The sequence below is a fragment of the Manihot esculenta genome, chromosome 8 (assembly GCF_001659605.2).
Source record: "Manihot esculenta cultivar AM560-2 chromosome 8, M.esculenta_v8, whole genome shotgun sequence".
In the NCBI taxonomy this organism is placed as follows: Eukaryota; Viridiplantae; Streptophyta; class Magnoliopsida; order Malpighiales; family Euphorbiaceae; genus Manihot; species Manihot esculenta.
In genome coordinates, this window is record NC_035168.2 from 9,370,881 (window position 1) to 9,396,605 (window position 25,725).

General features: G+C 35.8%; 2 protein-coding genes across 4 annotated transcripts; both read right to left on the reverse strand.

The window, feature by feature from the left end:
- Nucleotides 1-521: 521 nt before the first annotated feature.
- Nucleotides 522-25,522, reverse strand: LOC110621372 (syntaxin-22). 2 transcript variants are annotated; one of them, XR_002488977.1, is made up of 8 exons: nucleotides 25,140-25,522; nucleotides 24,815-24,908; nucleotides 23,902-24,038; nucleotides 13,311-13,385; nucleotides 11,999-12,156; nucleotides 11,792-11,892; nucleotides 812-974; nucleotides 522-697 (listed from the first exon to the last, which is right to left on the reverse strand). XR_002488977.1 is itself a non-coding variant. In XM_021765635.1 (7 exons), the coding sequence occupies exons 1-7, from the start codon at nucleotides 25,316-25,318 to the stop codon at nucleotides 909-911; spliced, it is 810 nt and encodes a 269-aa protein (XP_021621327.1). In that variant the 5' UTR covers nucleotides 25,319-25,522; the 3' UTR covers nucleotides 522-908. The 2 variants fall into 2 exon arrangements, 1 of the variants encoding a protein (XP_021621327.1); XM_021765635.1 differs by having other exon boundaries at nucleotides 522-974.
- On the reverse strand, nucleotides 20,077-23,240 carry LOC110621373. Of its 2 annotated transcripts, XM_021765637.2 has the most exons (3): nucleotides 21,031-23,240; nucleotides 20,702-20,873; nucleotides 20,077-20,602 (listed from the first exon to the last, which is right to left on the reverse strand). In XM_021765637.2, the coding sequence occupies exons 1-3, from the start codon at nucleotides 21,196-21,198 to the stop codon at nucleotides 20,487-20,489; spliced, it is 456 nt and encodes a 151-aa protein (XP_021621329.1). In that variant the 5' UTR covers nucleotides 21,199-23,240; the 3' UTR covers nucleotides 20,077-20,486. The 2 variants fall into 2 exon arrangements, with proteins under 2 accessions (XP_021621329.1, XP_043815000.1); XM_043959065.1 differs by having other exon boundaries at nucleotides 20,077-20,873.
- Nucleotides 25,523-25,725: the final 203 nt, after the last annotated feature.

The window sequence follows — 25,725 nt, forward strand, 5'->3', positions numbered from 1 at the left end:
ATTTAATATAAATTAATTTTTCGCAAACAAATATAGCTTAAATTCAATATAAGAAGCATAATTCAATTCCTTCCACTGCATGCTAATCTGCTCATGGATCATCATCAATCCATGATAATAGCATGTGAAGATTTTGTCTACGTTTATATGGCAACTTAAATTTGCCCCGTTGTGCGTTTATCGTTTTACTCAACGGATTGTTGGCGTTTAAGCTTGCAATTAACATCTAATCTTACAAGCTTATTGTACATCTGTGTTCCATGTTCTTCTGATGATGTTCAGTAGATGTTGATGTAGTAGCTTTCTCTTGTACACGAGATAGTTTGTTATACTTCTCTGCAAGTGGTGTTAAAAAAACATGGTTATGAAATTCAAATGGTGTTCATGCAAGTATGCAGCAACCAAATCGAAGACTAAAGAATCCATCTATCAATATGATCAAAGTTTTTTAGCAGTATGATGAAAACTATGAAAACTTTTAACATTTTATAAAACTACCAAAATCAAACCATAAACGACAGTTTGAGTTGTAAGGGAGAAGAAAATTTTTAATGATATTTGGGTGCGACAACAGAACATGACCAATCATTTTAGGAAATGTGAATGGCAGATAATTTTTCCTTATTGTCAGTGATCATAATCACCAGTAATAAGAGATTGAGAGTCAACAACATAGAGGAATTCAACCCTTCTCCAACTGAAAAAAGAAAAAAAGAAAAAAAAAAACAACTGTACATTAGTGACCACCTGTGTCTAGTCCAGAATGGTGGACTGCTATCTCTGCTATGAGGTTAAGGTAAAGTCATCCCACCTTGAACCAATCTGGCTGGTGAAAAATAATACCACTTAGGATACAGGATACCCCATCTTTCACATCAAGCTCAGACGATGAGAACAAAATTAGCTGCTTAGGCCACAATAACTATGACGACAATGAGCAGAATGATCCCAAAAATGACAATGAGCAAACACAACTGCATGAGAAAGTTTTCATGTCAATTTCTTGTTCCAGTTGAGCGTGAAAATACAAACAAAAGAAAAGCAGAGAAGGAAACAAGTAAAATGCACAGGGTTAACCAATCATAATCCAATTGTCCTCGGTCAAAACAACTGAATTGAGCTCAAATTTTTCAGCATGAATCTATCCAAAGCAACTTATCCAAGCAATTTCAGTGCAAGTGAAGCTTGAATTGCTCGTCCAGTTAAATCAACAGCAGATGAGAGAATTTAGACTTGACCATGTAACATTTGACTCTGATACAGCCCCAGATAGTTGATCGCATCACGGGATGGTTAACAGGAAAGAAGCTCATTAGAGGAAGTTCTTAACACCTCAAACTCGTTAACAAGAGAGTCTTAAATTTCACAATTTTTAGATGCAAATTCTGCTTGTTTTATTGAATAAAATTAAACATCTTATAGAGTGGAGGAAGTCTAATACAAACAATTATTAAATAAAGAACTCCTAAGATAAGATAACAGAAATCTAATAACAAACGCATAAAGTAAAATAAGATACTAAAGTTAAAATAAAGATAGTAGAGATAAGAAACTAATTGATAAATATAATCTATTTGTTATGTATTTTAGTCCATCTATTGTCCATAGGAGACTCATTTAGTTGAATTTTAAGAGAAAGTGTGAGAAGGAAAAAGAAACACACATATACAGATGATGAGTCATCACTTTGAGCAAATCGAAGGTTGACATAGATTAGACACCAAACATAATCTCAATGACATCCATGTGGAAAAAAGCCTAACACAAATAGAAGATTCTAGTGCAGGACATGTATCATCAGCTACTGGTCTCCGAGAGTAAACTTGAATAAATGACGGTTTAACAGGAGGTTGAATACTAAGAGGAATGTTACCATCAGATAGTGCAGCTGAAGACATGCTAGAAGAGTTCCTACCACTAGATATGATTTTATAGATAAGTCACTTATTGTTCTCCTCTTGACCAGTAGAGGTTTGTGCAATAGGATAAAAAGAAATTTGCTCGGAAAATGCTACATCTGTTGAGACCATATATTTGTTGAGGTATGGAAAGTAACACCGATACCCTTTCTGAAGACGAGAATATTCCAAAAAAACATACTTCAAAGCCTTAAGATCAAGTTTAGTCACATAAAATCTGACATCCCGAACATAGCAAGTGCTGTCAAAAAGTCGTGGTTTCAAAGGAAATAATAGCTTCTTAGGAAAGAGGACATTATAAGGACTATTACCGTTGTTGAATTCCACATCGGTTGTGAAAAAGGGGTAATATACCCCTTATATGGGCCATAGGCACTCCTATCCCATGAGCTAGTTTTTGGGTTGAGTTAGGCCTAATCCAAATTTAACATAGTATCACAGTCTCCCATCTGATGTTGGGCCTCTCATAAATATATCACGCACCAGTAAAATTCTGGGCGTGAGGGGTGTGTGTTGAATCCCACATCAGTTATGGAAAGGGGTAATGTGCCCTTTATATGAGCCATAGACACTCCTCCCCCCTTGAGCTAGCTTTTGGGGTAAGCTATGCCTGAACCAAATTTAACAACCGTTTAGTACTGTGGAGGGCATGCGATTAATGAGGAAGCATGCAGTAGAGACAACATTGGCCCAAAATTGCTTAGGAATGCATTTGAAACAACAGAGCTCGAGCAGTCTCAAGGAGGTGTCGATTCTTCTTTTCAACTACCCCATTTTGGGCGGGTGTATCAACACATGACGATTGGTAAGAATACCATGTTGAGTCATATAAGCATGGAATGTTCTAATATATATTATTTAACATTGTCACTTTGCAAAATTTGCATAGAAATATTAAATTGATTCTTGATTTCAACACAAAAGGCAGAAAAATGAGAAAACACTTTCGAACGATGCTTCATAAAATAAATTCATGTCATTCTAGAGAAATATCTACAAAAGTGATAAAATATCTGAATCCAATCTTAGACCCAATCGGACATAGGTCCCAAACATCCAAATGAACTAATTCAAAAGCAAACAAAGCGAGTTTATTTACTCTAGAACTTAAAGAGCTTTGATGATATTTTGCAAAATAACATGACTCACATTCCAGTGAAGATATCTCATGAAATTGAGGGCACAACTTTTTCAAAACCGGTAAAGAAGGATGTCACAACTGACAATGTGCTTTGAATGGAGACACGACACTGGAGCAGGCAACAGACCGAGACATCCATGCATCCAAAATACAGAGACCCCCAAATACATATCCTTTACTAATAATTTGCTTCGTCACAAAATCCTAAATGAGACAATAATCAGAAAAAAAAGAAACACAATAATTTAGGTTTTTGGTAAGTTTACCTATAGAGATTAAATTAAAGGCAAGATTAGATAAACTTAACACATATAATAGGATAATAGGAGTAGATTTAACAGTCCCAAAACCCTCAACATTATAGGTTGACCCATTAGCTATGGTAATAGGAGAAAGTGCTTTATGAGATCGAAAGCTGACAAAAATATGAGGTTTACTTGTTATATGATCCGTTGCACCAGAATCAATGACCCATTTATATAAAGAGAAAATAAAACAAGCTTTATCTGTCTCAACCGCTACTGGAGACATTGGAATAATTTTAATAATATGGGTCTTACTCTCAGAAGCCATTTCAACCAAAACCCTATACTCCTATGCCTTCAAACAAATTAAAGGAAGGCAACAGAACCTAATGCAGTGAACAGTAACCCAGTGATTAGTAGGTTGCCATTGAAGAACACTTCCCAATCAACGTCAAATGGCTAGAGTTCCACTGAAGACATGCCGAAAGTGGCCGGGCGATCGTCGGGAAAGAAACCGAAGGACAAACAGATACCACACGCGCTCCCACGCGCCATCGCGTGAAAGTGAGGCCAAAACTTGGATCGTGAGCACCACTCGCAGAAGCTTCACTCACCGTTTTCTAAGGAACAGCCGAAAATGATGTTATGCCTCTCACTGTGCTGGCGGTGAGACCAAACGAATATCCAAACTTGGTGACCCAACAATCAGTTTCTCAACACAAGAAACCCAAAGAAACAGACACCCAAAATTAGCTCTGATACCATGTAATAAGACAGAATAATTGGGTAATTTCTGTGTGTTTTTTCTATTGAAGTAAATGTGTTTATATACAAATTACAAAACCTTATTAAGATAACTCCTAAAAATCCTCTATCAATCAATTAACCTATGATTATGTAATCTTTTTTAATTATGTACAGATTATGTTCACACTCTAACTGTCTAACAAGGCTGAACAGAGGAAGAACCAAAAGCCTAAAATGGATATAGGCAGCAGTAGCCAATCAAACTGTCCAAAGAGAACTGAAGATCGAGATGATGCTAGACCTGTTACTATAGTAGTACCGCACTATACTAAGCTAGACTTCCCTACTTGTGATGGCACAGAGGACCTATTGGGATGGTTGAACCGTTGTGATTAGTTTTTCCACAATCAAAGAACAACAGAGGCCGACAAAGTGGGACTCGTGGCATTCCATATGATTGGGGAGGCTCAATTATGGGATTTCAAACTAGAACAGAAAGAACTAAGAATAACTTGGGACACCTTTAAAAATTATTGCCACCTGCGCTTTGAACCTCCACTAAGAAATAATCCTTTGGGTGAGTTGGCCAAATTGAAATAAACCAACAACATGGAATAGTACCAATACAAATTTCAAGCTTTGTTAGCAAGGGTACACTCAATCGCAGAGCACAATTGGTGGAGATATTCACAGCTGGATTAATTGAATTGATCAGAATCGATGTGAAACTTCAAAATCCACTCAATCTTGCAACGACCATGAGCTTAGCAAAGACCTTTGAAAAAAGATAGGCTTTGATGCAAAATGGAGCTGTAGGAAATTTTTCACCAACTTGGGTGGAAAATAAACAGTATGCACCCTCATCATCCACTTTACTCCAAAACCAAAGCACCAATACTCTGGCAGTGTCCACAGTTAGTCACGACAATAGCACTCAGTGCCCTATAGTAAAGAGATTAACTAAAGGTGAAATGGCGAATAGACGTGCGAAGGGGCTATGTTACAATTGTGATGAGCGTTATACTGTGGGTCATCAATGTAAGATGTTATTTTAGTTATAGGTCGACGATTGGGTAATCCAAGTGATAACTCACTTTGACTAAAGAAGCATTCAGGTGATTTTAATTCAATGGACCTTTGAGCTTAAGGACAAGCTCTTTGTCTAGGAGAGAGTGATGCTATGGATTCTTTCTAGTATTTGATTTATTTTAAGATTAAATTGATAAGTATTTTATTTATTTAAAGATTAGATAGCTTTATCCTTTATTTTAAAATTAAATTGCTTTATCGTATCTCTTCGTCTTCTAATCACTTAAGATTCCTATCTTAGTAGAATTGTTTTAAACAATAACACTATTCCTCACATATATTGCTGAAACATCAGAAGTAAAATAAGCAAAATTTATTCCTAAAATTGTGAGATTTCAGATTCTCTCATCAACGAATCTGAAGTGTTAAGAGCTCCTTCTCTAATAAGCATCCGATGATGCAATCCGTGACTCAAGACCATAACAAATCACCTAACCAACTACCATCTCAAATCTCTTAGAGGTTGAATAAGCTGAATTTGAGAACTTACACGTTGAAACAAGTAGATACATCCATTAAGAGTAAGCACCTGATTAACCATCATATCTAAGTTCAAATTCTAAAGATTTATGTAGTATCTCCTCCTATCCTTGTTGACTCTAATTTAGACTTTAAACTAATTTTTCTACTGATAATCTTTATATTCTTATAGCTATAAGAAAAGAAGTTAGAAATTTGTAATGACATTCCACTTCCAATTTTATCTCATATAATAACGCCTTCCTATAGAGTCTTTGTCATAATCATTTCTTCTGTTTTTATCTCATAGGATTATAAGAAAGTTTATTTCATCCATGTTAAATTTGGGCCAGGCCTAACTCACCCTAAAAGCTAGCTTAAAGGGGAGGAGTGCCTATGGCCCATCTAAGGGGCACATTACCCCCTTCCACAACCGATGTGGGATTCAACACACCCCCTCACGCCCAGAATTTTTACTGGTGTGTGGCACATTTATATGGCGCCCAACATCGGATGGGGAGGCTCTGATACCATGTTAAATTTGGGCCAGGCTTAACTTACCCCAAAAGTTAGCTCAAGGGAAGGAGCATGGTTTTAAATTACGGTCGCGGCCACGTTCGCGGTCGTGGTCGCAGGTAACGGAAACAGACCTATAACGGCCGTAATGTAACGGTAACGGCCTGGCGCTATGCAAATTTTTTAAAAAAATTTGCAAAGTTCATAAATAAAATAATATTGATTAGATTTAATTTAGAACAATGTATACAAATGCATAATAAACATAAATATATAAAATATAGATTATTTAACTTAAGTAAAACATCATATAGTTTAAAATAAGAAAAATCAACATAATCTTTATAGATCGAGTAAACTAATAGCTCAAAATATAATTTTAACTCAAAACTAACACTTTAATCCACGAAAACTTACAAAAAAAAAGAAAAAAAAAACAGCAGTTAAAAACTAAAATAGATAAAATTTAACTAACTTTTTAGAAGAAATAAGCTTGGAAATAGAGTAGTTTATAATGGATCTAAATTTATATGAGAAATATGCACGGAAGATTGAAATTTGAAAGAGAAAGGGAAGAGAAAACTTAAAAAATATAGGCTTTGAAGCTGCTGAAAAGTGTAGAAACTAATGAAAATGAGAATAGGGAGCAAAAAATAAAAGATATAAAAGAATTTTTAATTATTGGTAATGGCCGTTACCGTTACGTAACGGCCGTTACTGCTGCAAATTAGGAGGGGCCGTTATATAACGGGATAACGGGTAACGGCCCCCCCAAATCCCGTTACATAACGACCGTTACGTAACGTAACGGCCGTTATTTAAAACCATGGGGAGGAGTGCCTATGGCCCATATAAGGGGCACATTACCCCTTTCCCACAACCGATGTGGGATTCAACAATCCAAAATGGAGACATCTGTGGAAAAGGAGCTGAGAGTTGTGGCAAAAGAAGGTACATGAGACCTTATCCTCCGTTGAAAAACATAGGGCTGATAGCTCAATTGAAAGGTATAAGGCCAAGTTAGTGGAGAAAAGCTTCATATAGACCTATGGAGTGAATTATCAAGAGATTTTTGCTCCTGTTGCAAAGATGAGCACTATCAGAATTACTATGAGTAACAAATCTTGAATGGGAGTATTGCCAACCAAACATTGTTTATGAAACATTGTAAAGGTAAAATCAAATTACTTGATCACATACTTATGACTAGAGATGATAAGGTGGAGATTGCCTGTCTAAAAGGATTCTTGCCTTAGGAATTTTAATGGTATGTTTGGATAAGAATAAAATAAGAGAGGAAGGAAAATAAAAATATTTTATCTCTTACTGTGTTTGAATTGGAGGAAAATAGGGAAGAAAGGAAAATGAAGGAGGAAAATAACAAATTAAAATTACTATTTACTTACTCTCCAAATCAGAGAGAAAGTGTGTGGAACAAAGATATCCATATTTTTCTCAATGGGATTTAGATAATTGTCTTGTCATGACATGAGCAACCTCATATCTCTAAGTCCTGTTTGTTACTTGATATTGATGCAAAGATATAGAAGGTTTTTTCCTTAACTTATTCCAAGATTGGGATTGATGTCCAAATTTATGATATTTTGAATCCATGATACTAAGCAAGGAGAAATAACTATCTCTCAATTTTATTCTAAGCTATGTGGCTTATGGCAGGAGCTTAATTACTGTTAGAATTTTCAGGCATACTGTACTGGAGAAGCAGATTTCAAAGAATGATTGAAAAAGAGTGGGTTTATGATTTTCTCACAGGGTTGAATAACGAATATGATCCAATTCGGGTTCAAGTGTTGGGGAAAAATCATTTTCCTTCACTAGAAGAGGTCCATGCCCATGTTCAACATGAGGAAAGTTGCCGACATGCTATGCTCCATACTGCACTAGTTGAAAAGGCTGGGTTGGCTACTAGATTGAGCACACCATACCTCCTAATTCTGAGAAATATCACCTGCATTGTGACTATTGTGCGAAACCGAAGCATATCAAGGAGACTTACTGGAAATTACATGGTCGTCCCACTAAAGGCCGTGGGAGGAAACGAGGTACTTCTAGAACTCAAACTAATTTAGCAGAAACTGTGGAGGAGCCTTTAAGGAGACAATAGCTGCTGAGTTCCTTTCTCCTAATGAAATTCTAAGTCCCAAGCGTCTTCTATCTCATATTGACACCTCTTCCTCTTTTGATACCACATCTAACTTTTTAAAGTCAGGTAATGCTTCCTTTTTTGATACTATTCTATGGATTATTAATTCTAGTGCGAATAGACACATGATAGGCTCTTCTAAAGGCCTTTTAAATTATTTTCCTTCTCTAACCAAAGGCAGTGTTAAAATTGTTGATAGCTCTTTTACTCCCATATCTGGAATAGGTTCTGTTATTTGTGCACCCAATATTAAATTATCATATGTCCTTCATGTTCTCCATTTTTCTTTCAATCTTTTATCTGTCAGTGCTATCACCAATGCTCTTAACTATAAAATTGAATTCTTTTCTGATCATTATATTATTCAGGATCTTCTCATAGGGAAGAAAATTGGTAATGATAGATTGTATGATGGCTTATATATGTTGAAAGGTGATCTAGATTCTCCAATATCTCAAGCCTGTTTTGGATAAAATAAGGATGTCAATTAGAAAATAATACAGTGGCACAGGCAATTAGGACATCCATCATTTTTTGTCTTAAAAAAAAACTTTATTCTAGTTTGTTTGCTAGAACTTAGTTTAGTTCTTTATTTTATGATGTTTGTAAGTATACTAAGCACACTAAAATATCCTATCCTTTGAATCATAATAAAAGCCAAATTCCTTTTGTGACTATTCATTCTGATGTTTGAGGGCCTACTCAAACTGTCTCCTTATTTGGTAATTGATGGTTTGTCACTTTTATTGATTGTTGCACTCGAATAACTTGGGTATATTTGATTAAAGCTAAAAGTGATGTATTTTCTTATTTTCAATTCTTTCACAAGATGATTTGTACTCAATTTGATACAAGGTAAAAATTTTGAGAACTAACAATGGAAGAGAATATATGGATGATAGGTTTTCTGCTTATTTGGAGTCTAATGGGATAGTATACCAGACAAGTTGTCCTTATACTAGTGTACAAAATGGTATTACTGAAAGAAAAAATAATCATCTATTGGAGGTAGCTCGATCTCTTATATTCACCATGAACCTACCCAAAGTATATTGGGGAGATGCAGTTCTTGTATTTGCCTATTTTATCAATCGAATGCCCCTCAAGACCCTTGACTTTATGAGTCTTTTGGAGGTTCTATAAGGAAGAAATTCATATATTGTTCCACCAAAAATATTTGGGTGTGTTTGTTTTGTCCATGGTAGGACGGCGATAAAATTGAACCCCAAGACCCTTAAATGTGTGTTTGTTGGGTATTCTCCGACACAGAAAGGATACAGGTGTTATCATCCTCTATCTAGAAAATATTTTGTCAATATGGATATTACCTTCAGAGAAACTGAACTCTACTTCAGTACCACCCACTCACTTCTTCAAGGGAGAACAATGAGCAAGAAGAGGTGATTCCGAATTCTATGATTCTGAATTATATGGTTCAGAGGGAGAGTTCTAGTAGACAGGGGGAGACGTCTAATTAGAGGGAGAGAATTGGACGATTGGACAAGCTAGATTTAAGGAGGTATTCAAGGAGAGACAAGACAGAATAAGCCATTTATACAGCCTGCTCAGAACCAAGAATCTTCCTCTAGTGAATTACCCACAACTCTTAAATGCTCCAATGATTTAGATAAACCTATTATACAAAGAAAAGGTGTCAGATCTTGTACCAAACATCCTATTTCTAACTTTGTTTCTTATGAATCCTTGTCTCCCTCCTAAAGAGTCTTTCCCTTATCTATTTCCTCTGTATCTATTCTACAGGATTAGAAGGAAGCTCTCACAGATCTTAAATGGAAGGGATCAATGATTAAAAAGATAAAAGCACTGGCTAAAAATGAGACATGGTAGCTTGTCTCTCTCCCACCTAGGAAGAAACTTATTGGCTGTAAGTGGATATTCACAGTGAAACACAAAGCTAATGGCACAATTGAATAGTTTAAGGCCAAATTGGTTGCTAAAAGTTTTATCCAAACATATAGAGTGGATTATCAAGAGACATTTGCCTCAGTTGCAAAACTCAATCAGAGTCTTGTTATCTTGTGCAACCAACTTGGACTGGGACTTACAACAATTTAATGTGAAGAATGCATTTCTTTATGGAGATTTAGAGGAAGAGGGGTTCATGGAGATCCCTCATGGGTTTGCTGACGAGAAGACACAAAGAAAGGTGTGCAAATTAAAAAATGCTTTATATGGATTAAAACAATCTCCCAGAGCTTGGTTTGACAGATTTAGCAAAGTCATGATGTCCTTTAGTTACCAATCGAGCAATGTTGATCACACTCTATTTATTAAACATTATAAGAGTAAGATCACCCTTCTTATTGTATATGTTGATGATATAGTGGTGACAAGTGACGATAAAGAGAAAATGGCTCAACTAAAAAGGTTGTTGGCTCAAAAATTTAAAATCAAAGATCTAGGAAAGATTTAATATTTCCTAGATATTGAGGTGGCCGGATCAGAAAAATGGACCTTTATCTCCCAAATAAAGTACATTCTGAATCTTTCGGAAGAAATTGGTATGTTAGGGTGTAAACCAGCAGAATCTCCCATTGAAAGTAATCACAAGACGCAAATAGAAACTGGTGAGTCCATAAATGTTGAAAGATACCAGAGATTGATAGGAAGGTTGATTCATCTCTCACACACTCGACCAGATATAGTCTATACCGTTAGCTTAGTCAGCCAATTCATACATGATCCTTGTGAGACTCATATGCAGGTTATCCTTCACATCTTGAGATATCTAAAGCCTACGCCAAGAAAAAGGCTTCTCTACTCCAAATATAGTCACCTCTGATTTGAAGTTTTTACATATACAGATTGGGCAGGATCTTTCAATAACAGGAGATCCACCTTTGGCTACTGCACAATTGTAGGAGGGAACATTGTCACCTGGAGGAGCAAAAAACAAAGTGTTGTCGCTCGATCAATTACTGAAGCAGAATACAGAGTAATGGCCCAAGGCGTGTGTAAGATTTTATGGTTGCAGAAATTATTGGAGGAGCTGAGGTTGCCCGAGAGACAAGATAACTTTGTATTGTGACAATAAAGCTGTCATTAGTATAGCACAAAATCCAGTTCAACATGACTAAATGAAACACATAAAGATTGATCGGCACTCTATTAAAAAAAATTAATGGACAGTGTCTTGAGTTTAGTTCATGTGACTTCTACCGGGTAGGATATATTTACTAAAGGGCTCAACAATAGAACCTACCATAATTTGATTTACAAGTTGAGCAGTACGACATCTATGCACCAACTTGAGAGGGAGTGTTGACATATTTGCTGATTTCTAGTGATATGATTTGATTTGATTACAGATTCTAGGCATAAATTAGAATTCTTAATTATCTATGTAATTATTTTGATTATTTGCTTCCTGCTTAGTTGTAATTCTTTGTGTATAAATAATCATGTAAATCACTTGTAAAGATTAAAAGTGTAATACAATAATACTATAAAATTCTTCAAAAAAAGATAGTTTGTACATATCACACTTTACCATTGATGAATTAGATTTTTGCAGCTTGGAAGCTTTTGCAAGTTCGGAAGTAGCTTGTGTGGTTGCAGCATGAGAATTCTGAATGTTCGAATCAATTTCATCTGCAAGGAAAACACTCTAGGACTACATCACAAAGGAACACGTTTCATGAGACATAAGAGTAAATTATAAAATAGTGTTGTCTAGACAACAAGATATAGACCTTACCAATCATAACTCCTTGCTCATGTACCAAGACAGCTAGATCCTTGAATATCTCATTTACTTCACTAATCTGATGCTGAATTTCTTTAATCCCTTGCTCTCGTTCTTCAATAAGAGCTTCATTAAATGCAATCTCATCGTCCAACAATACAATCTCCTGTCTACAAAAATATAATAGAAAATAACTAATTAAGATCTACTTGAGTATAAATGGCAAACGTACAATAGGCACTCAAACTCAATGGTGTATTACTTCGGAAGCAAAGTTCCATTTATCACTGACTTAAATTCACCTTTAACACCTGCCTTATTAGGAAAATCTCTCAACAACCACAACGACAGGAACTAAGTACAAAATTAAAGGCCTTCACTTTTGAAACAAGCATGCTAATCATGTGTCTTTCTCGGTTGCCATGCAAAACCGCTAATTCCTTCAAGAAATCTGGATTCTGCAGTCATGGTTTGTACCATATGGAACCATTGGAGATAAGTCAAAGAAATGCTTAGAAGCCATCCATAATGAATAGGGATATTTACTTATGGCAGGGGTATTTATTTGCAGTTCCCTTTGTCTATATAAATCATTCATAGAAAGGATTGAACTTCAAGAAACAGTTCTCACATGGATAACTACTGGAATTCTGCAGGTTGTGTTTTAAATGCCCAAGCAATATAAGTTTCTCTGTTTTAGATGAGCATTACCAAGTCAAAATGAATTTGCTTTACAAGTTGAAGAACAACCAAAACCACCAGAAGAATGCCACTTTTTTTCTAATTCCCTTAAAGTTTATTTATGTATAACTAAAAATGTCACCCTACTCCACATTAGGATATGGAAACACGGAATATATAACTTTTTCCTCAAGACATTCAAAGTAATTGTTAGACATAGAAAACTGTTCTTGGAGTCCTAACCTAAGAGCTTAAACTTTTAGGTTGAGTGGTTTCTTCACACGGTATCAAAGTCTCATACCAAAAGGTCCAATATTTGAATACCGATTACATTTATTAATTAAATATTTCAGAATAATGTAAAGTGGGCCTGTGCTAGCTCACATTTCAAGCCAAGTGGGCATTCCCATGTGAAAGTATCTTAGAGATATAAAATTATTCTTGGAGCCGTCACCGAGAAGTGTAAACTCTTAGTTGAGTGGTTTCTTGACATTAAGTATGGATCCAAAAGAACCACTCAACAATATTGTCTTTTGTGAATGCGTGCCAACAAAATAAGTACAAACAAATTCTTGGAGGCCACCAAATGGAACATGGAAATTACAAGAGAGCAAGAAATACATGACAATAAAACACTGCTCACCTTCTAGATTCCAGAATAAGAGATTGCTGCTCAGAACTCTTTGATGAACTTTGATCAATCTCATGGGCACCATAGCTGCACAAGATATATCAATGATATTAATTGAAGCATTAGTGGAAACCACACATCTACAAAAAAAATGATCAATCCATGGCAAGAGATATTAGTTCAGCACAGTTTTCAATCAAGTTTGATGCACCACAAAAAAAACTATAAAAAGCAACCAATTTTAGCGACCAAAATTATTTAGTACCAATTTGCAACCATTCGGTATCAATCTGAATAGAATAAATTACTTATCTAAAAAAATAATTAACGACCAATATTTGGTCATGGGTTTGTCACTAAATGGTGGCGAAACAATAAATTATCGCTAAATATAGCGAAAATATGTAGCACGAAATACCAGCGACTATTAGCAATGATTTAGCTAAGTATTCATCGGGAGAGTATTGAACCATCCATAATTTCGTTTCGGTTTTGGGTTGAACTGAACCGAATACTTTCCAATACGATGTCGTTTGGTTAAGACCTAATCTAATTCCCCAGCACCTCATGATGCTGACATTCGCATTTGTAAGACAAAACTTCCTCAATCCCTCCTCTCTCTTCTCCTCTCCTTCGTTCTCACCTCAGATGCGAGAGGATCTTGCCGGTTCAATGTTGCCATTGCTGTCACCCAAGAGAAAATCTTGACATCTTGCTCCACTTGGGTTTAATCGATCATAATTGAAATATTAAAGAAGAAACCTGTCACCCCTCTCTACAAGCTGTAGTAGCCGCCTGGTTCAGCTCCTGCCATTTTCGCCTGCTGCAAGTCAACGTCGTCTGCTCATCACTACCGCAAACCAGCATCCCTGACGCAAACTAGAGGGCAATTTCTGTAATGTAAGATAATTTATTGTTTTTTTTTTTTTTAATTTTGCCATTGAATTTTGTAAACTGAAATTAGTTTCTGCTTTGCCATACCCCTTGCCACCCTATTCCCGGCTCCTGATGAAAACTTCAAACTGAAATTAGTGTCCCCATAGAGACAGATGGAAGCCCTTTAATGTAAATAGGGTCTGAAAGGAAGCTCCTTAATATAAAGGAAGCTTTTCCCTTTTCTGTTGATGCCTTTAAAATTATGTGCTTAATTTTACACATCATCACAAAAATAATATATAAATTATAGCAAAGATAATTTCAATTTACAGCGTAAACAGTGAACTTAAACTTGTATCTCAAAAAAAAAAACACTAGTAGTAGATTTTAATAGAGTTCCAAAGTATTTCTAACCTTTATGCCTAGTGAACATTTAATCAAAATTTATAATTATAGATGGATTATAGACTTTGTTATTTGGCCAACAAATAAAACATCTGACCAGATCTGATTAAAATTGAAATAGAAATTGAAGTAAATTGAAGTAGAAATAAAACATCTTCATAGTTGCTGCTTGTTGCACTATGATCAATAGCTGCTGCTATAATAGACTTGGTTATGGAGAAATTTAATTAAGATATAAATATCATCAACAAACTTTGATAGTTCTTCAGTGAGAAGTGATGTGAATTCTTATTTTCTAACAATATGAATTTTATTGTTGATCATATGCCACTGTTCTAAAATGGCTTCCCATCAATTATAAGTTGGATAATTTAGCACCGCATTTTTTGTTTTTCTTTTCTGTGGTTGCTTTTTTCATTTTATACCTTATCTTTTTTCACAGAATTCCAGTAACGAGTCTTTAATTGGAAGCTTTCAGCTTGCGTTTTCCTTAAGAAATATAGCTCTTAATGGAGGTAAGTTCCTCAAGTTTTTATATTCTACTTTTATTTTACAGATCTTAATAGATTTGGATCGAAACTAGTGAATGGCTTGTTTCAGGCTTGATTAATGTTCATAATGGATAATAAGTTATCTTCAAAGACAAAGCTAATAAGGCTCAATTCAGTTGTAAGAGTACTACATAAGAACTGATTTTGTGCTAGATAATCCAATGGTCAATGATCCAGACTAAGAAATTAAAAAATAGAATGTATTTCTGATTTGAACTCATTCAATATGTTGATTGTAGTATGGATGCATGCTCTCTTTCCTTAAAATAGGCTACTTAAATCAATAACTTACTAATCTGATATGACGCATTTTTACACCATTGTCTCCTACATGGGATCAAGCAACTTCTCAATGATTTTCAATTCATTCAAAATAAATTGGCTTCATGACTAATTCGAAGAAGAACTCCTGCCCCCAACAAAATATTAACAATAATAATAATAATAATGATAATTTGTCCCTGCAAAAGAAATTTATACCACCTTTGTTTCTATCTCAATGAGTTAGCAGCTTTTACTGCATTTGGATATATCATATTTGTGGTTATAACTTTCAAAAGTGCATGGCATGGAGCTTTTACAAAATGGCGCACCTTGATGATGAGATTTCCTGACAACTCATGCTCTTTACAAGCTCTGATTGTTGACTGCATGAAATATCTTCAAATAAATGTGTTTGTCTAGGTCAACTTAGTTTTTAATTCTGTCTGTCTGTCTTTTAACATTAGATTGGAGCACTCCCGGTACAAATTTCACCATCTACTTTTGTCAGTCAATGAGTTTCAAATTTGCTCTCTCTCTAGTACAATATAATATATACATATATGAAAATCCTGCTAAATAGATTTGTGTATTGACACAAGTATTTTATCTACTAGGATTTTCTTTCCTTTCTGTTGTTTCATTTAACAGCCAGAAATGTGCTTCATCTTCATAGTTGTTTCTTGCTGCACCATGATCAATAGTTGCTGCTATAATAGACTTGGTTATGGAATTCTTATTTTCTAACAATATGAATTTTATTGTTGATCATATATGCCACTGTTCTAGAATGGCTTCCCATCAATTTTAAGTTGGATAATTTAGCACCACCTTTTTTGTTTTTCTTTTCTGCGGTTGCTTTTTTCATTTTATACCTTATCTTTTTCATTTTCAGTGAAAGGTATAATAGTTTGCATAAACTTGTGGAAGACGCATATAGCTGAAATGCGTGGAGAACTAAGGATATCGAAGATGGGACAACATACTTTCTCATCTGATATCCATCCCTGATGATTCACAAATGAATTGGGATGAGGCCTGCTTCTAGCCAACTTCATATATTTCATGATATGAATACATTATTTAATTGTTTTACTTTTTTAACTACTTTAATACTTGAACATCCTGATATAGTTTCAAAATATTTTTCATATTTATCGTTTTTAATGTTAGACTATATTAGTGTGTTTTGATATTTTAAATTGCAGAATTGTAAATTAAAATATATGTGTACATGTTATTACAACAGGTTTAAGAATACAATAGAAAAAAGGAGATAAATTAGCTTCAATGGAGCCATTAGTGACCAATCAACCATAATTTTCCAATCAACTTAGCGATCAAATGTCCATATCAATGACCAAATTGTAAATTGTTGAGATTATTTCTATAAATAGCCTAGATTTGTACTGATAATTAGGGATATGATTGTGTGATATGATTGGGATATGATTAGGCTATAATTAGATAATTAAGTTATTTTCTTACTTAGTATGTTCTCTTGTAAGTAATATATATACCCCAATTGGCTTGAGGGGAATAATCAAGTATTTTCTCTCAAATCTTCTGCTTTCTTTTTCTTCTTTTCATCAAAGGTTTCATAAATGATAACTGAAATTCTGTTCCATTTTACTACCAATTAGCAATGACACAGCGACCAAAATAGCTACCAATTTACGACCAAATAGTGACCAATTTGCGCTCACTAGTTAACGACCCAATTGCGACAAATTTAGCAATCAAATTTTCGGTTGTCAACTTTATTCAAGCACTCGATTAGCGACCAATATTTGGTCGCTAAATAATGATCAAAATGATTTGGGTCGCTAAATAATTAGTGGCAGGCCAAACACCAACCACTCTTTTGTGGTCGCCAATTGGTTGCTATTTACGAATAACAATCAATTTTTGTCATTGAGCTGACCAAAATTTTAGTCGCTATTTCAGTTTTTTTTGTAACTATGGTTCTAACGTGTTAAAGTAATTGACTAATATGTCACCAACATCTCAGCAACATCTTAAAATTAGTACAATTATAGAAAATTTCCCAATTTATGCCAACTCTAATAGAAAAACTTTTTTCATATCGTCATGTGAGGCAAACCAACATAATTAATGGATAAACCAAGTGTGTGCTAGCAACTGCAATAAAGTCTTAGCCCTTAATAGCTAAGCAAAGATAAAATGTAAATCAGGGAAATTATATCATTATGTCACATTCAAATAGTTTTGATCCGACTGAATTGCTCAACGAGAATCAATTATTAACTGATTTCAATAGCTAACAAGAATTTCTGGATAGTCCCTGATTATTTTCCCAATAAGCTCTAAATTATAACTGAACCAGCTCTAAATTATAACTGAACCATAAATTTAATTTTCTTCAAAACTATGAATTTTCTTGAGTTCCCTAGGTTGCATCACCTTTGCATCTTTGGTGCACCTTGCATGATTGAAGTACTCTAAGATATCGAGATTTAGCATTTTTCAGTTTGATGTATGTTATGCATTTCACTATGGGTAGTTGCTCAGTCAAATAGCAAAAATTTTGGGTTTGCAACCACAAGGATGTAAGTTCAAATCTTGACGGCAAAACTGTTAAAAGTAGAACTCTTTCAGAATTTTCACTCCCAGGAACATCCAGAAATAAAAAAGGAAATGGCCTTCTCAGTGTTGCATGTTCACCAGGAATATTATATATAGTATCGGTAACCATATGGGAAGCATTATGCCAAGAATTCTGTAGAAAGATAATATTTGTTGTCTATAACAATAGAGATTACAACATATTTATACATGAGAGACCATAACTAGAAATGAAAGAAAATCAAGCCTATGATCATGCAATCCCTAAGATTAAGCAACTAACACATCTATCAATATTTACTTCCTATTTAACATATTTCCTTTCTATAACCTATAACACTCCCCCTCAAGTTGGAGTATAGATATTAATCATGCCCAACTTGTTACATATATAATCAACTCGAGTCCCATTTAAAGCTTTAGTGAAAATATCTCCTAGTTGTTCTGCAGTTCGGATATGTCCTGTTAAGATTATCTTTTATTGGACCTTCTCACAAACAAAATGACAGTCAATCTCGATCTGTTTAGTCCTCTCATGAAATACTGGATTAGAGGCAATGTGGATAGCTGCTTGATTATCACACCGCAACTTAGCGAACATCGAATTTGTGAACCCAACCTCTTCCAACAGTTGACGCACTCACAAGACTTCACATACGGCTTGTTTCATGGCTCGATATTCAGATTCAACACTAGAACAAGAGACCACATTTTGCTTCTTACTTTTCCATGAGACTAGGTTCTCTCACAAAAACACAATATCCAGAGGTTGATCTCCTATCAACCTTCGAGCCTGCCCAGTCAGTATCAGAAAAGCATTCAATATTTGAGTGTCCATAATTACCATAGAAGAGGCCTTGTCCTAAGGCCCCTTTTTAAGTAGCAAAGAATCTGTCCCAGAGCATCCCTCTAAGTAACAATAGGAGAGGACATAAACTGACTTACCACACTCACTGAATATGCAATATCAGGATGAGCCACCGTCAAATAATTCAGCTTGCCAACTAATCTTCTACACATTTAAGGATTTGCAAATGGCTCACTGTTTTTTATGGTAAGTTGAAGGTTAGGGGTCATTGGTGCACTACTAGGGGTGTAAATGAGCCAAACCGTTCGTGAGCTATTCGAGGTTCGATTCGATAAAAGCTCGACCGAGCTCGATTCGATTTCTAAACGAGCCAAGCTCGAGCTTAATTTTTAGGCTCGTTTAGTAAACGAGCCAAGCTTGAGCTCCATAGTATTCGGCTCGTTAAGGCTCGTTAAGGCTCGTGAGCTCGACTCATTTCTGAGTTCATGAGCAGGCTCGCGAATAGGCTCGTGAACAGTCTCGTTAAGTAAACTGAAATTACTATCATAAGAGAAATAAACTAAACCCTGCATATACTTTCATGAGCCAAATCTGAATTTTTTAAAATTCAGCTCTATATAGTTTAGTTATACTCTTAAACTTGCATATATTTAGATTATTAAGATTTAAAAACTCATCTTTATAAATTTATATGCTAATTTATAGATATACTTATTTAACGAAAATTATTTTAGTTTTAAACTTATTAGTTTTAAACTAAAACTCATTATACATGTAAATAAATTAAATTACTCGTAAACTATTTGAGACTCAGCTCAATAAAAGCTCGACTCAGCTCGATAAAAGCTCGATTCGTCTAAGCTCGTTTGCTAAACGAGCCAAGCTTGAGCTTCTTAATACTGGGCTCGAGTTCGATATGAGTAAAGCTCGAATTCGGCTCGAGCTCGAAAAAATTTTAACGAACCAAGCTTGAGCTCTTCAAAGCTCGGCTCGGCTCGGTTCGTTTACACCCCTATGCACTACAAGACTTGGCACTCAATTTCTTGTTTCTGCCAACAAATCAAGAACATATCTTCTTTGAGATAAGAAAATGCCTTTCTTATACCGCATAACTTCGATGCCTAAAAAATATTTCAAGAAGTTCAAATCATTTGTATGAAACTGTGTTTGGAGAAATTCTTTTAGGGATGTAATGCCAGCAATGTCACTTCATGTGATAACAATATCATCCACATATACTACAAGCATAATTATTCCACCATCAGAATTTCTATAAAACACTGAGTGATTACACTTACTCATTTTCATTCCAAACTGTTGAACCACCTCACTAAACCTGCCAAACCATGCCCGAGGACTCTGTTTTAAGCCATAGAGGGATTTTCGAAGTCTACAAACCTTGCCTAACTCCCCCTAAGAAACAAAATCAGGTAGTTGTTCAATATAAACAACCTCCTGAAGGTCACCATGAAAAAAAATATTTTTAATATCCAGTTGATGCAAAGGCCAATTATGTGTAGCTACCAGGGAAATAAACAATCGAACAGATGCGAGCTTGGCAACTGGAGAGAATGTATCAGAATAGTCAACTCCATAAGTTTGAGCATAACCTTTAGCCACTAAACGGGCCTTGAGGCGAGCAATAGATCCATCAGGGTTTACTTTCACTGCAAACACCCATTTACACCCAATAGCTCGCTTTCATAGGGGCAAGGACATCAACTCCCAAGTACCATTAATGTCTAGGGCTATCATTTCTTCTTTCATTGCAGCACGCGAACCAGGATGGGATAAAGTCTTCATAACAGTTTTGGGGACTGAAATAGAATTTAAAGCAGTGGAAAAACTACGAGAAAAAGAGGATAATTGACTATAAGAGACAAAAGACGAAAATTGATGAGTGCAAGTACGTTTACCTTTGCGAAGATCAATGGGAAAATCCAAATCAGATGGTGAAGGATCGATGGAAGCAGGGTCTGTTGACGAAGAAGTTGGTAGCGGAGCAGAGTCAGAGTCCTCTAAGCGTCTAGAATAAACATAAAAAATGGGAGGGCGACCTGGCATATGAATGGAAGGTGCAGGAAGCGTCTGAGGAGACAGAGAGCAAACAGTGTATAACAAGAGGTCATTTTCCTCCTCCTGGGTGTCATAAATAGATTATGGCGGAAAGAACGGAGTGGACTCAAAAAATGTTACATCAGCAGACACAAGGTACCGATTAAGATCAGGAGAAAAACAACGATACCTTTTTGAAATCGAGAGTAGCCAAGAAAGACATATTTGAGTGTTTTGGGATCCAATTTAGCAACCTGTGGACGAACATCACGAACAAAACAAGTACAACCAAAGATACGTGGCTCAATAGGAAACAAAGATCTAGTGGGAAACAAACTGTTATAATGGATATCACCATGGACGGAAGAGGGCATGCAATTGATCAAAAAACAAGCAGTGGATACGGCATCAGCCCAAAAGCATTTAGGTACTTTCATTCGAAATAAGAGGACTCTGGCTACTTCAAGAAAATGTCGATTTTTCCTTTCGGTGACTCCATTCTGTGAAAGAGCGTCAACACAGGAAGACTGATGAAGAATCCCTTTTTGTAACAAATAAGATTAAAATTTCCTAGAAAAATACACTTCAGCATTATCACTTTGCAATATTCAAATGGAAATATTGAATTGAGTTTGAATTTCAGCATAAAAGGTACAAAAGATTGAGAATAATTCTGAACGACTCTACATTAAAAATAACCAAGTAGTGCGAGAGAAATCATCAACAAAAGTAACAAAATACTTAAAGTCAGACTTAGACACAATAGGACAAAGACCCCAAACATCTGAATGTACTAACTCAAAGGGGGACGAAGCCTGTTTATTGACTCGAGACACTGTAGGTAAACGGTGATGTCTGGCAAATTGACTAGGCTCACAATCTAAAACAGACAAAGAGTGAAACTGTGGACATAGCTTCTTCAAAGCAAAGAGAGAAGGATGCCCCAAACGACAATGAACATCAAAAGGCGTTAAACTTGTGGAACATGCAAGAGATCTAGGTAGTTGCTGATCTAAGACGTAAAAACCCTCTAACTCACGCCCTCTACCAATAATCTACATCGTTGAAAGATCTTGAAACACACAATGATCAGAAAAGAATGAGACATAACAATTCAGTGCACGAGTGAGTTTAGTAACGGAAAACAAATTAAAGGAGAACTTAGAAAGACATAACACAGAGGATACAGAAAGAGAAGGGGTTAAGTTGACATGTCCAGAACTGATGATAAAAGATTTAGTGCCATCAACAAGAATAATATAAGAAGACGATGCATGAGACTTAAGATTGAATAAAATGGTAGAATTACCTGACATATGATCGGTAGCACCAGAATCAATAATTCATTTGGAGGATAAAAACACAAGAGATGCAGTAGAGTTACCTGACTCGACAATTGCAGTGATAGAGTTAGAGGATTTTAGAGATGCCTGGTATTGGGTGAATTGTGTATACTCATCTGCAGATATCAAAATTCTCTGATCAGGAGAAGCCTCAACTGCCATATGCGCCATTTGTGAGTGCTGATTCTTATTCTGAAGTTTCAGGCATGTTTTCTTAGTGTGTCCAGGTTCACAGCAGTAATAACAAATTATTCCATCAGAGGTAGAAGTAGGAACTAATTTCCTGGAACGCTGAGATCCTCTACCACCATTAAAACCTCTCCTGTGCTCACCTCCATTATTCTGTCTGCCACTGTCATTGTGACTAACAAGAGCACTAGCGTGTGAAGGAATTGGAGATTATGTACGCAACACCATAGTGAAAACATCATGTAACGATGATATTTCAGAGTCAGAAAGAATATGAGATTTAGCTGTCTCAAACTCTGGAAGGAGACCTGCAAGGAAGCTCATAACAGCCATTTGCTCTCGTTGAGCTTGTTGAGTTTTCACATCTGTACTAAAAGGCATCAAGACATTAAGTTCATCATACACTCTTTTAAAATCCATAAAATAGGAAGTCAGAGTTCTATCATTTTTCTCAGCTCGATAAAACGCCTTACATCATAAATACGAGAAATATTCCCTTTGCCAGAATATAAAAAGTCCAAATAATTCATTAATTCTTTAATAAATTCACAGTGATTAATAAGGTTGATTACCTCACTATGAATAGAATTTCAGATATGCAAAATTAATCGAGCATCATCCCTCATCCAATCTCTCCTAATTTCATCAATTGGAAAATCCTTGGTAAGATAATCATCCATTCCAATACTTCGTAAATAAATACGGATAGTCTTACTCCAATCTAGAAAATTAAATCCATTTAATTTGTGTTCCGTGATTTTAGTCATCACAGAAATCACCTCAGCTACAGTGTTTTTAACTTTACTATGAGAACAACCAATCCAAAGCAATAGCAACAAAAGAAACACATAATCAGAAAACAGGACGTGAACAGTACCCGAACATTGAATAGTACCGAATGTGAACAGTACAAAAAACACCTCCACCCAACACCCAAATGACAAACGAACCACAGATCTAACAAGGGGCTACGAGGCGACTCCGGTGAGGGTGACCGAAGCAGCGACGGACAGGTGACGCGCCTCCACGCGCCAACAAATGGGACGGCGTCAGAACCTTGTCGTGACGCGTGAAGCTCACTTGCCAGCCAGACAACCGTCGGCTCGTCGGGGTAGTTTTGTCGGCGCTCCGGTGTCCTTTCTAAGTGGGCGGTGAGAGACAAATGTTACCCTATATGAGTAATCCAAAAGAACAGGAGTCCTAAGTCTCCAAAAAAAAAAAAATAAATCTCTACAAGAGGGGCTCTAATACCATGTAGAAAGATAATATTTGTTGTCTATTACTATAGAGATTACAACATATTTATACATGAGATGCCGTATCTAGAAAGAAAAGGAAATCAAGCCTATGATCGTGCAATCCCTAAGATTAAGCAACTAACACATCTATCAATATTTACTTCTTATATTAATATATTTACTTCCTATAATCTATAACAAATTCAAACAAAAAGGTATATAAGCACCTAACAAATCAAGAAAGTACATATATACATACATGCCTGTATTATGATGTCTGGTAACAATTACCTGGGTGGAAGAACTTTAGGAACAAAAGGAGCATACATAGTTTCCCTCTCAGCTGCAAGCCTTTGGGACTTCTGAAATTCGTTAAGAGCATTCCTAAACTCTTTTGCAAGCTTAGCATCTCTAATCTTTTTAGCAGGCTGGAGTCCAGAAAGAAGGTTTAATACATAAGAAACATATCCCAACATTTCCCAATGACAATAGCAACTGAAATATATAGATATGCAGAGGTCTCCTAAGCTATCAAGGATGTTATTGCCTCATTGAAAAGGGGGAAGAATAAATTTCTAGAGGTTCACATTGAAAAGAGCAGAAAGAGATGGAGAGAAAAGCAAAGATAAGAGGAACTATGCAACTATGAGAAATAATCCTCTTCTAGTACAGAAACAATAAAGTTAATGCATACAAATGAGTCTGAATTGAAAAGAAGATAGAAATGAACCACTATCACAGCAGAGTTTTTAGGGCATTAGAAGGTGCAAAGGAATCCATCAAGTCAAAAGTACAACAGAAAAGGAAAAGGAGTAATTCTCTCGAACATAATAATGACAAGTTATGGAAAAAAAAAAAAATAATGACAAGTTATGGGAAAAAAAAATAATGACAAGTAAAGGCTGGAAAATGCAGCAGTGGAGTGGATCATCCAACAAAATCTGGAAACAAAGATGCAGTAATAGAAGAACTTCTAATGTGGACTCAATTCACCTTGGTGAGACTCAAATTTTATGTGTATGTAGCTACCGGTAATACAGGCTAACAAGACAAATTTTATGCTCTCTTTATCTTTAGCAGGCCAGCTCAATCAGTATCGCATTTAATATCTTTAAATATTATCCCAATTAATTAAATTTTCCCAATTCGCCGCCCGCGGGCGGGGGAAGGGAGGGGAAGCATAGAGTAGAAAGCGTGCACTTACGCTAACTTCTTCATATTGATCAGTTTCACTGGCTTCCTTAAGCTTAGCAGAAGTTTCTTTCACCAGTTCTCCAATACGTTGTCTTGTCTTGTGCCTGCCAATAAGGTGAATCCAGTGTAAGGACAGTCACAAGCATCCAACAAAGTCTACATGAAACAAACAGTTCTAATAGCGAAACTAAAACTGGGAAAACTAGCAAACGACTTAAACAAACCAATTCAATAAGGTCATTATCAAAATCCACACCATGAAAGACAGGAAAACCTCAGAACGAAGAACAATTCACAACAGCGTAGACAGGAAGCAAATTATCAGAATACTTAACAATTTCTCACGCGATTCGATGGTATCTTTGGGAGTTCCAAGGGAACTGACGAAGCGGTTGAAGGAGTGAACGGCGGTATTGATTTGGAAAATCCCAGCGGCCACAGCTTGAGAAGGGTCTTTTTCTTTTGGCTTCTTTTGAAGGAAAGGCCTTCCAGCCTCAAGATCTTGAAAGCTCATGATGAAGCGTCTCAAAAGCCAAAGAGAGAAATTCTATTGAGTTGTTTGTTTCAAATTATGGAGGGAAGGTGTTTGATTAGAGGTGGAGAAGACGAATTGCAATTGAAGTTGAAGTTAGCTGCAGCTGTGCAGTTGTTTGCATCGTCCAAGTCAATGTGGGCAAGAAGCTTCTTGCTGGGACCGCCAAGGATTATAGAATTTTCAGCCACAAAGCCAGATGAAACTTCCATTGGGGCCCATTCGAAATTAGGAGAGTTAAATAATTGAATTTAAATAATTACTATAATAAATAAACGTACAAGCATGTAATAGAAGTTTTCTTTGTTTTTTTTTCCTTAACAGCTAAGAATATTTTAAAAGAAATAAATAGGGATGGTGGTAACCGTGAAATTGAGAGTACCCAAATT

Coding starts and splice junctions, on each gene's coding strand:
- LOC110621373 (XM_043959065.1), bottom strand. CDS start 21,198: ATGGTGATATCCATTATAACAGTTTGTTTCCCACTAGATCTTTGTTTC. Junction 20,874..21,030: donor CTACTCTCGATTTCAAAAAG/GTATCGTTGTTT, acceptor CTGTCTCCTCAG/ACGCTTCCTGCACCTTCCAT.
- LOC110621372 (XM_021765635.1), bottom strand. CDS start 25,318: ATGAGCTTTCAAGATCTTGAGGCTGGAAGGCCTTTCCTTCAAAAGAAG. Junction 12,157..13,310: donor CTTATTCTGGAATCTAGAAG/GTGAGCAGTGTT, acceptor ATATTTTTGTAG/ACAGGAGATTGTATTGTTGG. Junction 11,893..11,998: donor TGAGCAAGGAGTTATGATTG/GTAAGGTCTATA, acceptor TTTTCCTTGCAG/ATGAAATTGATTCGAACATT.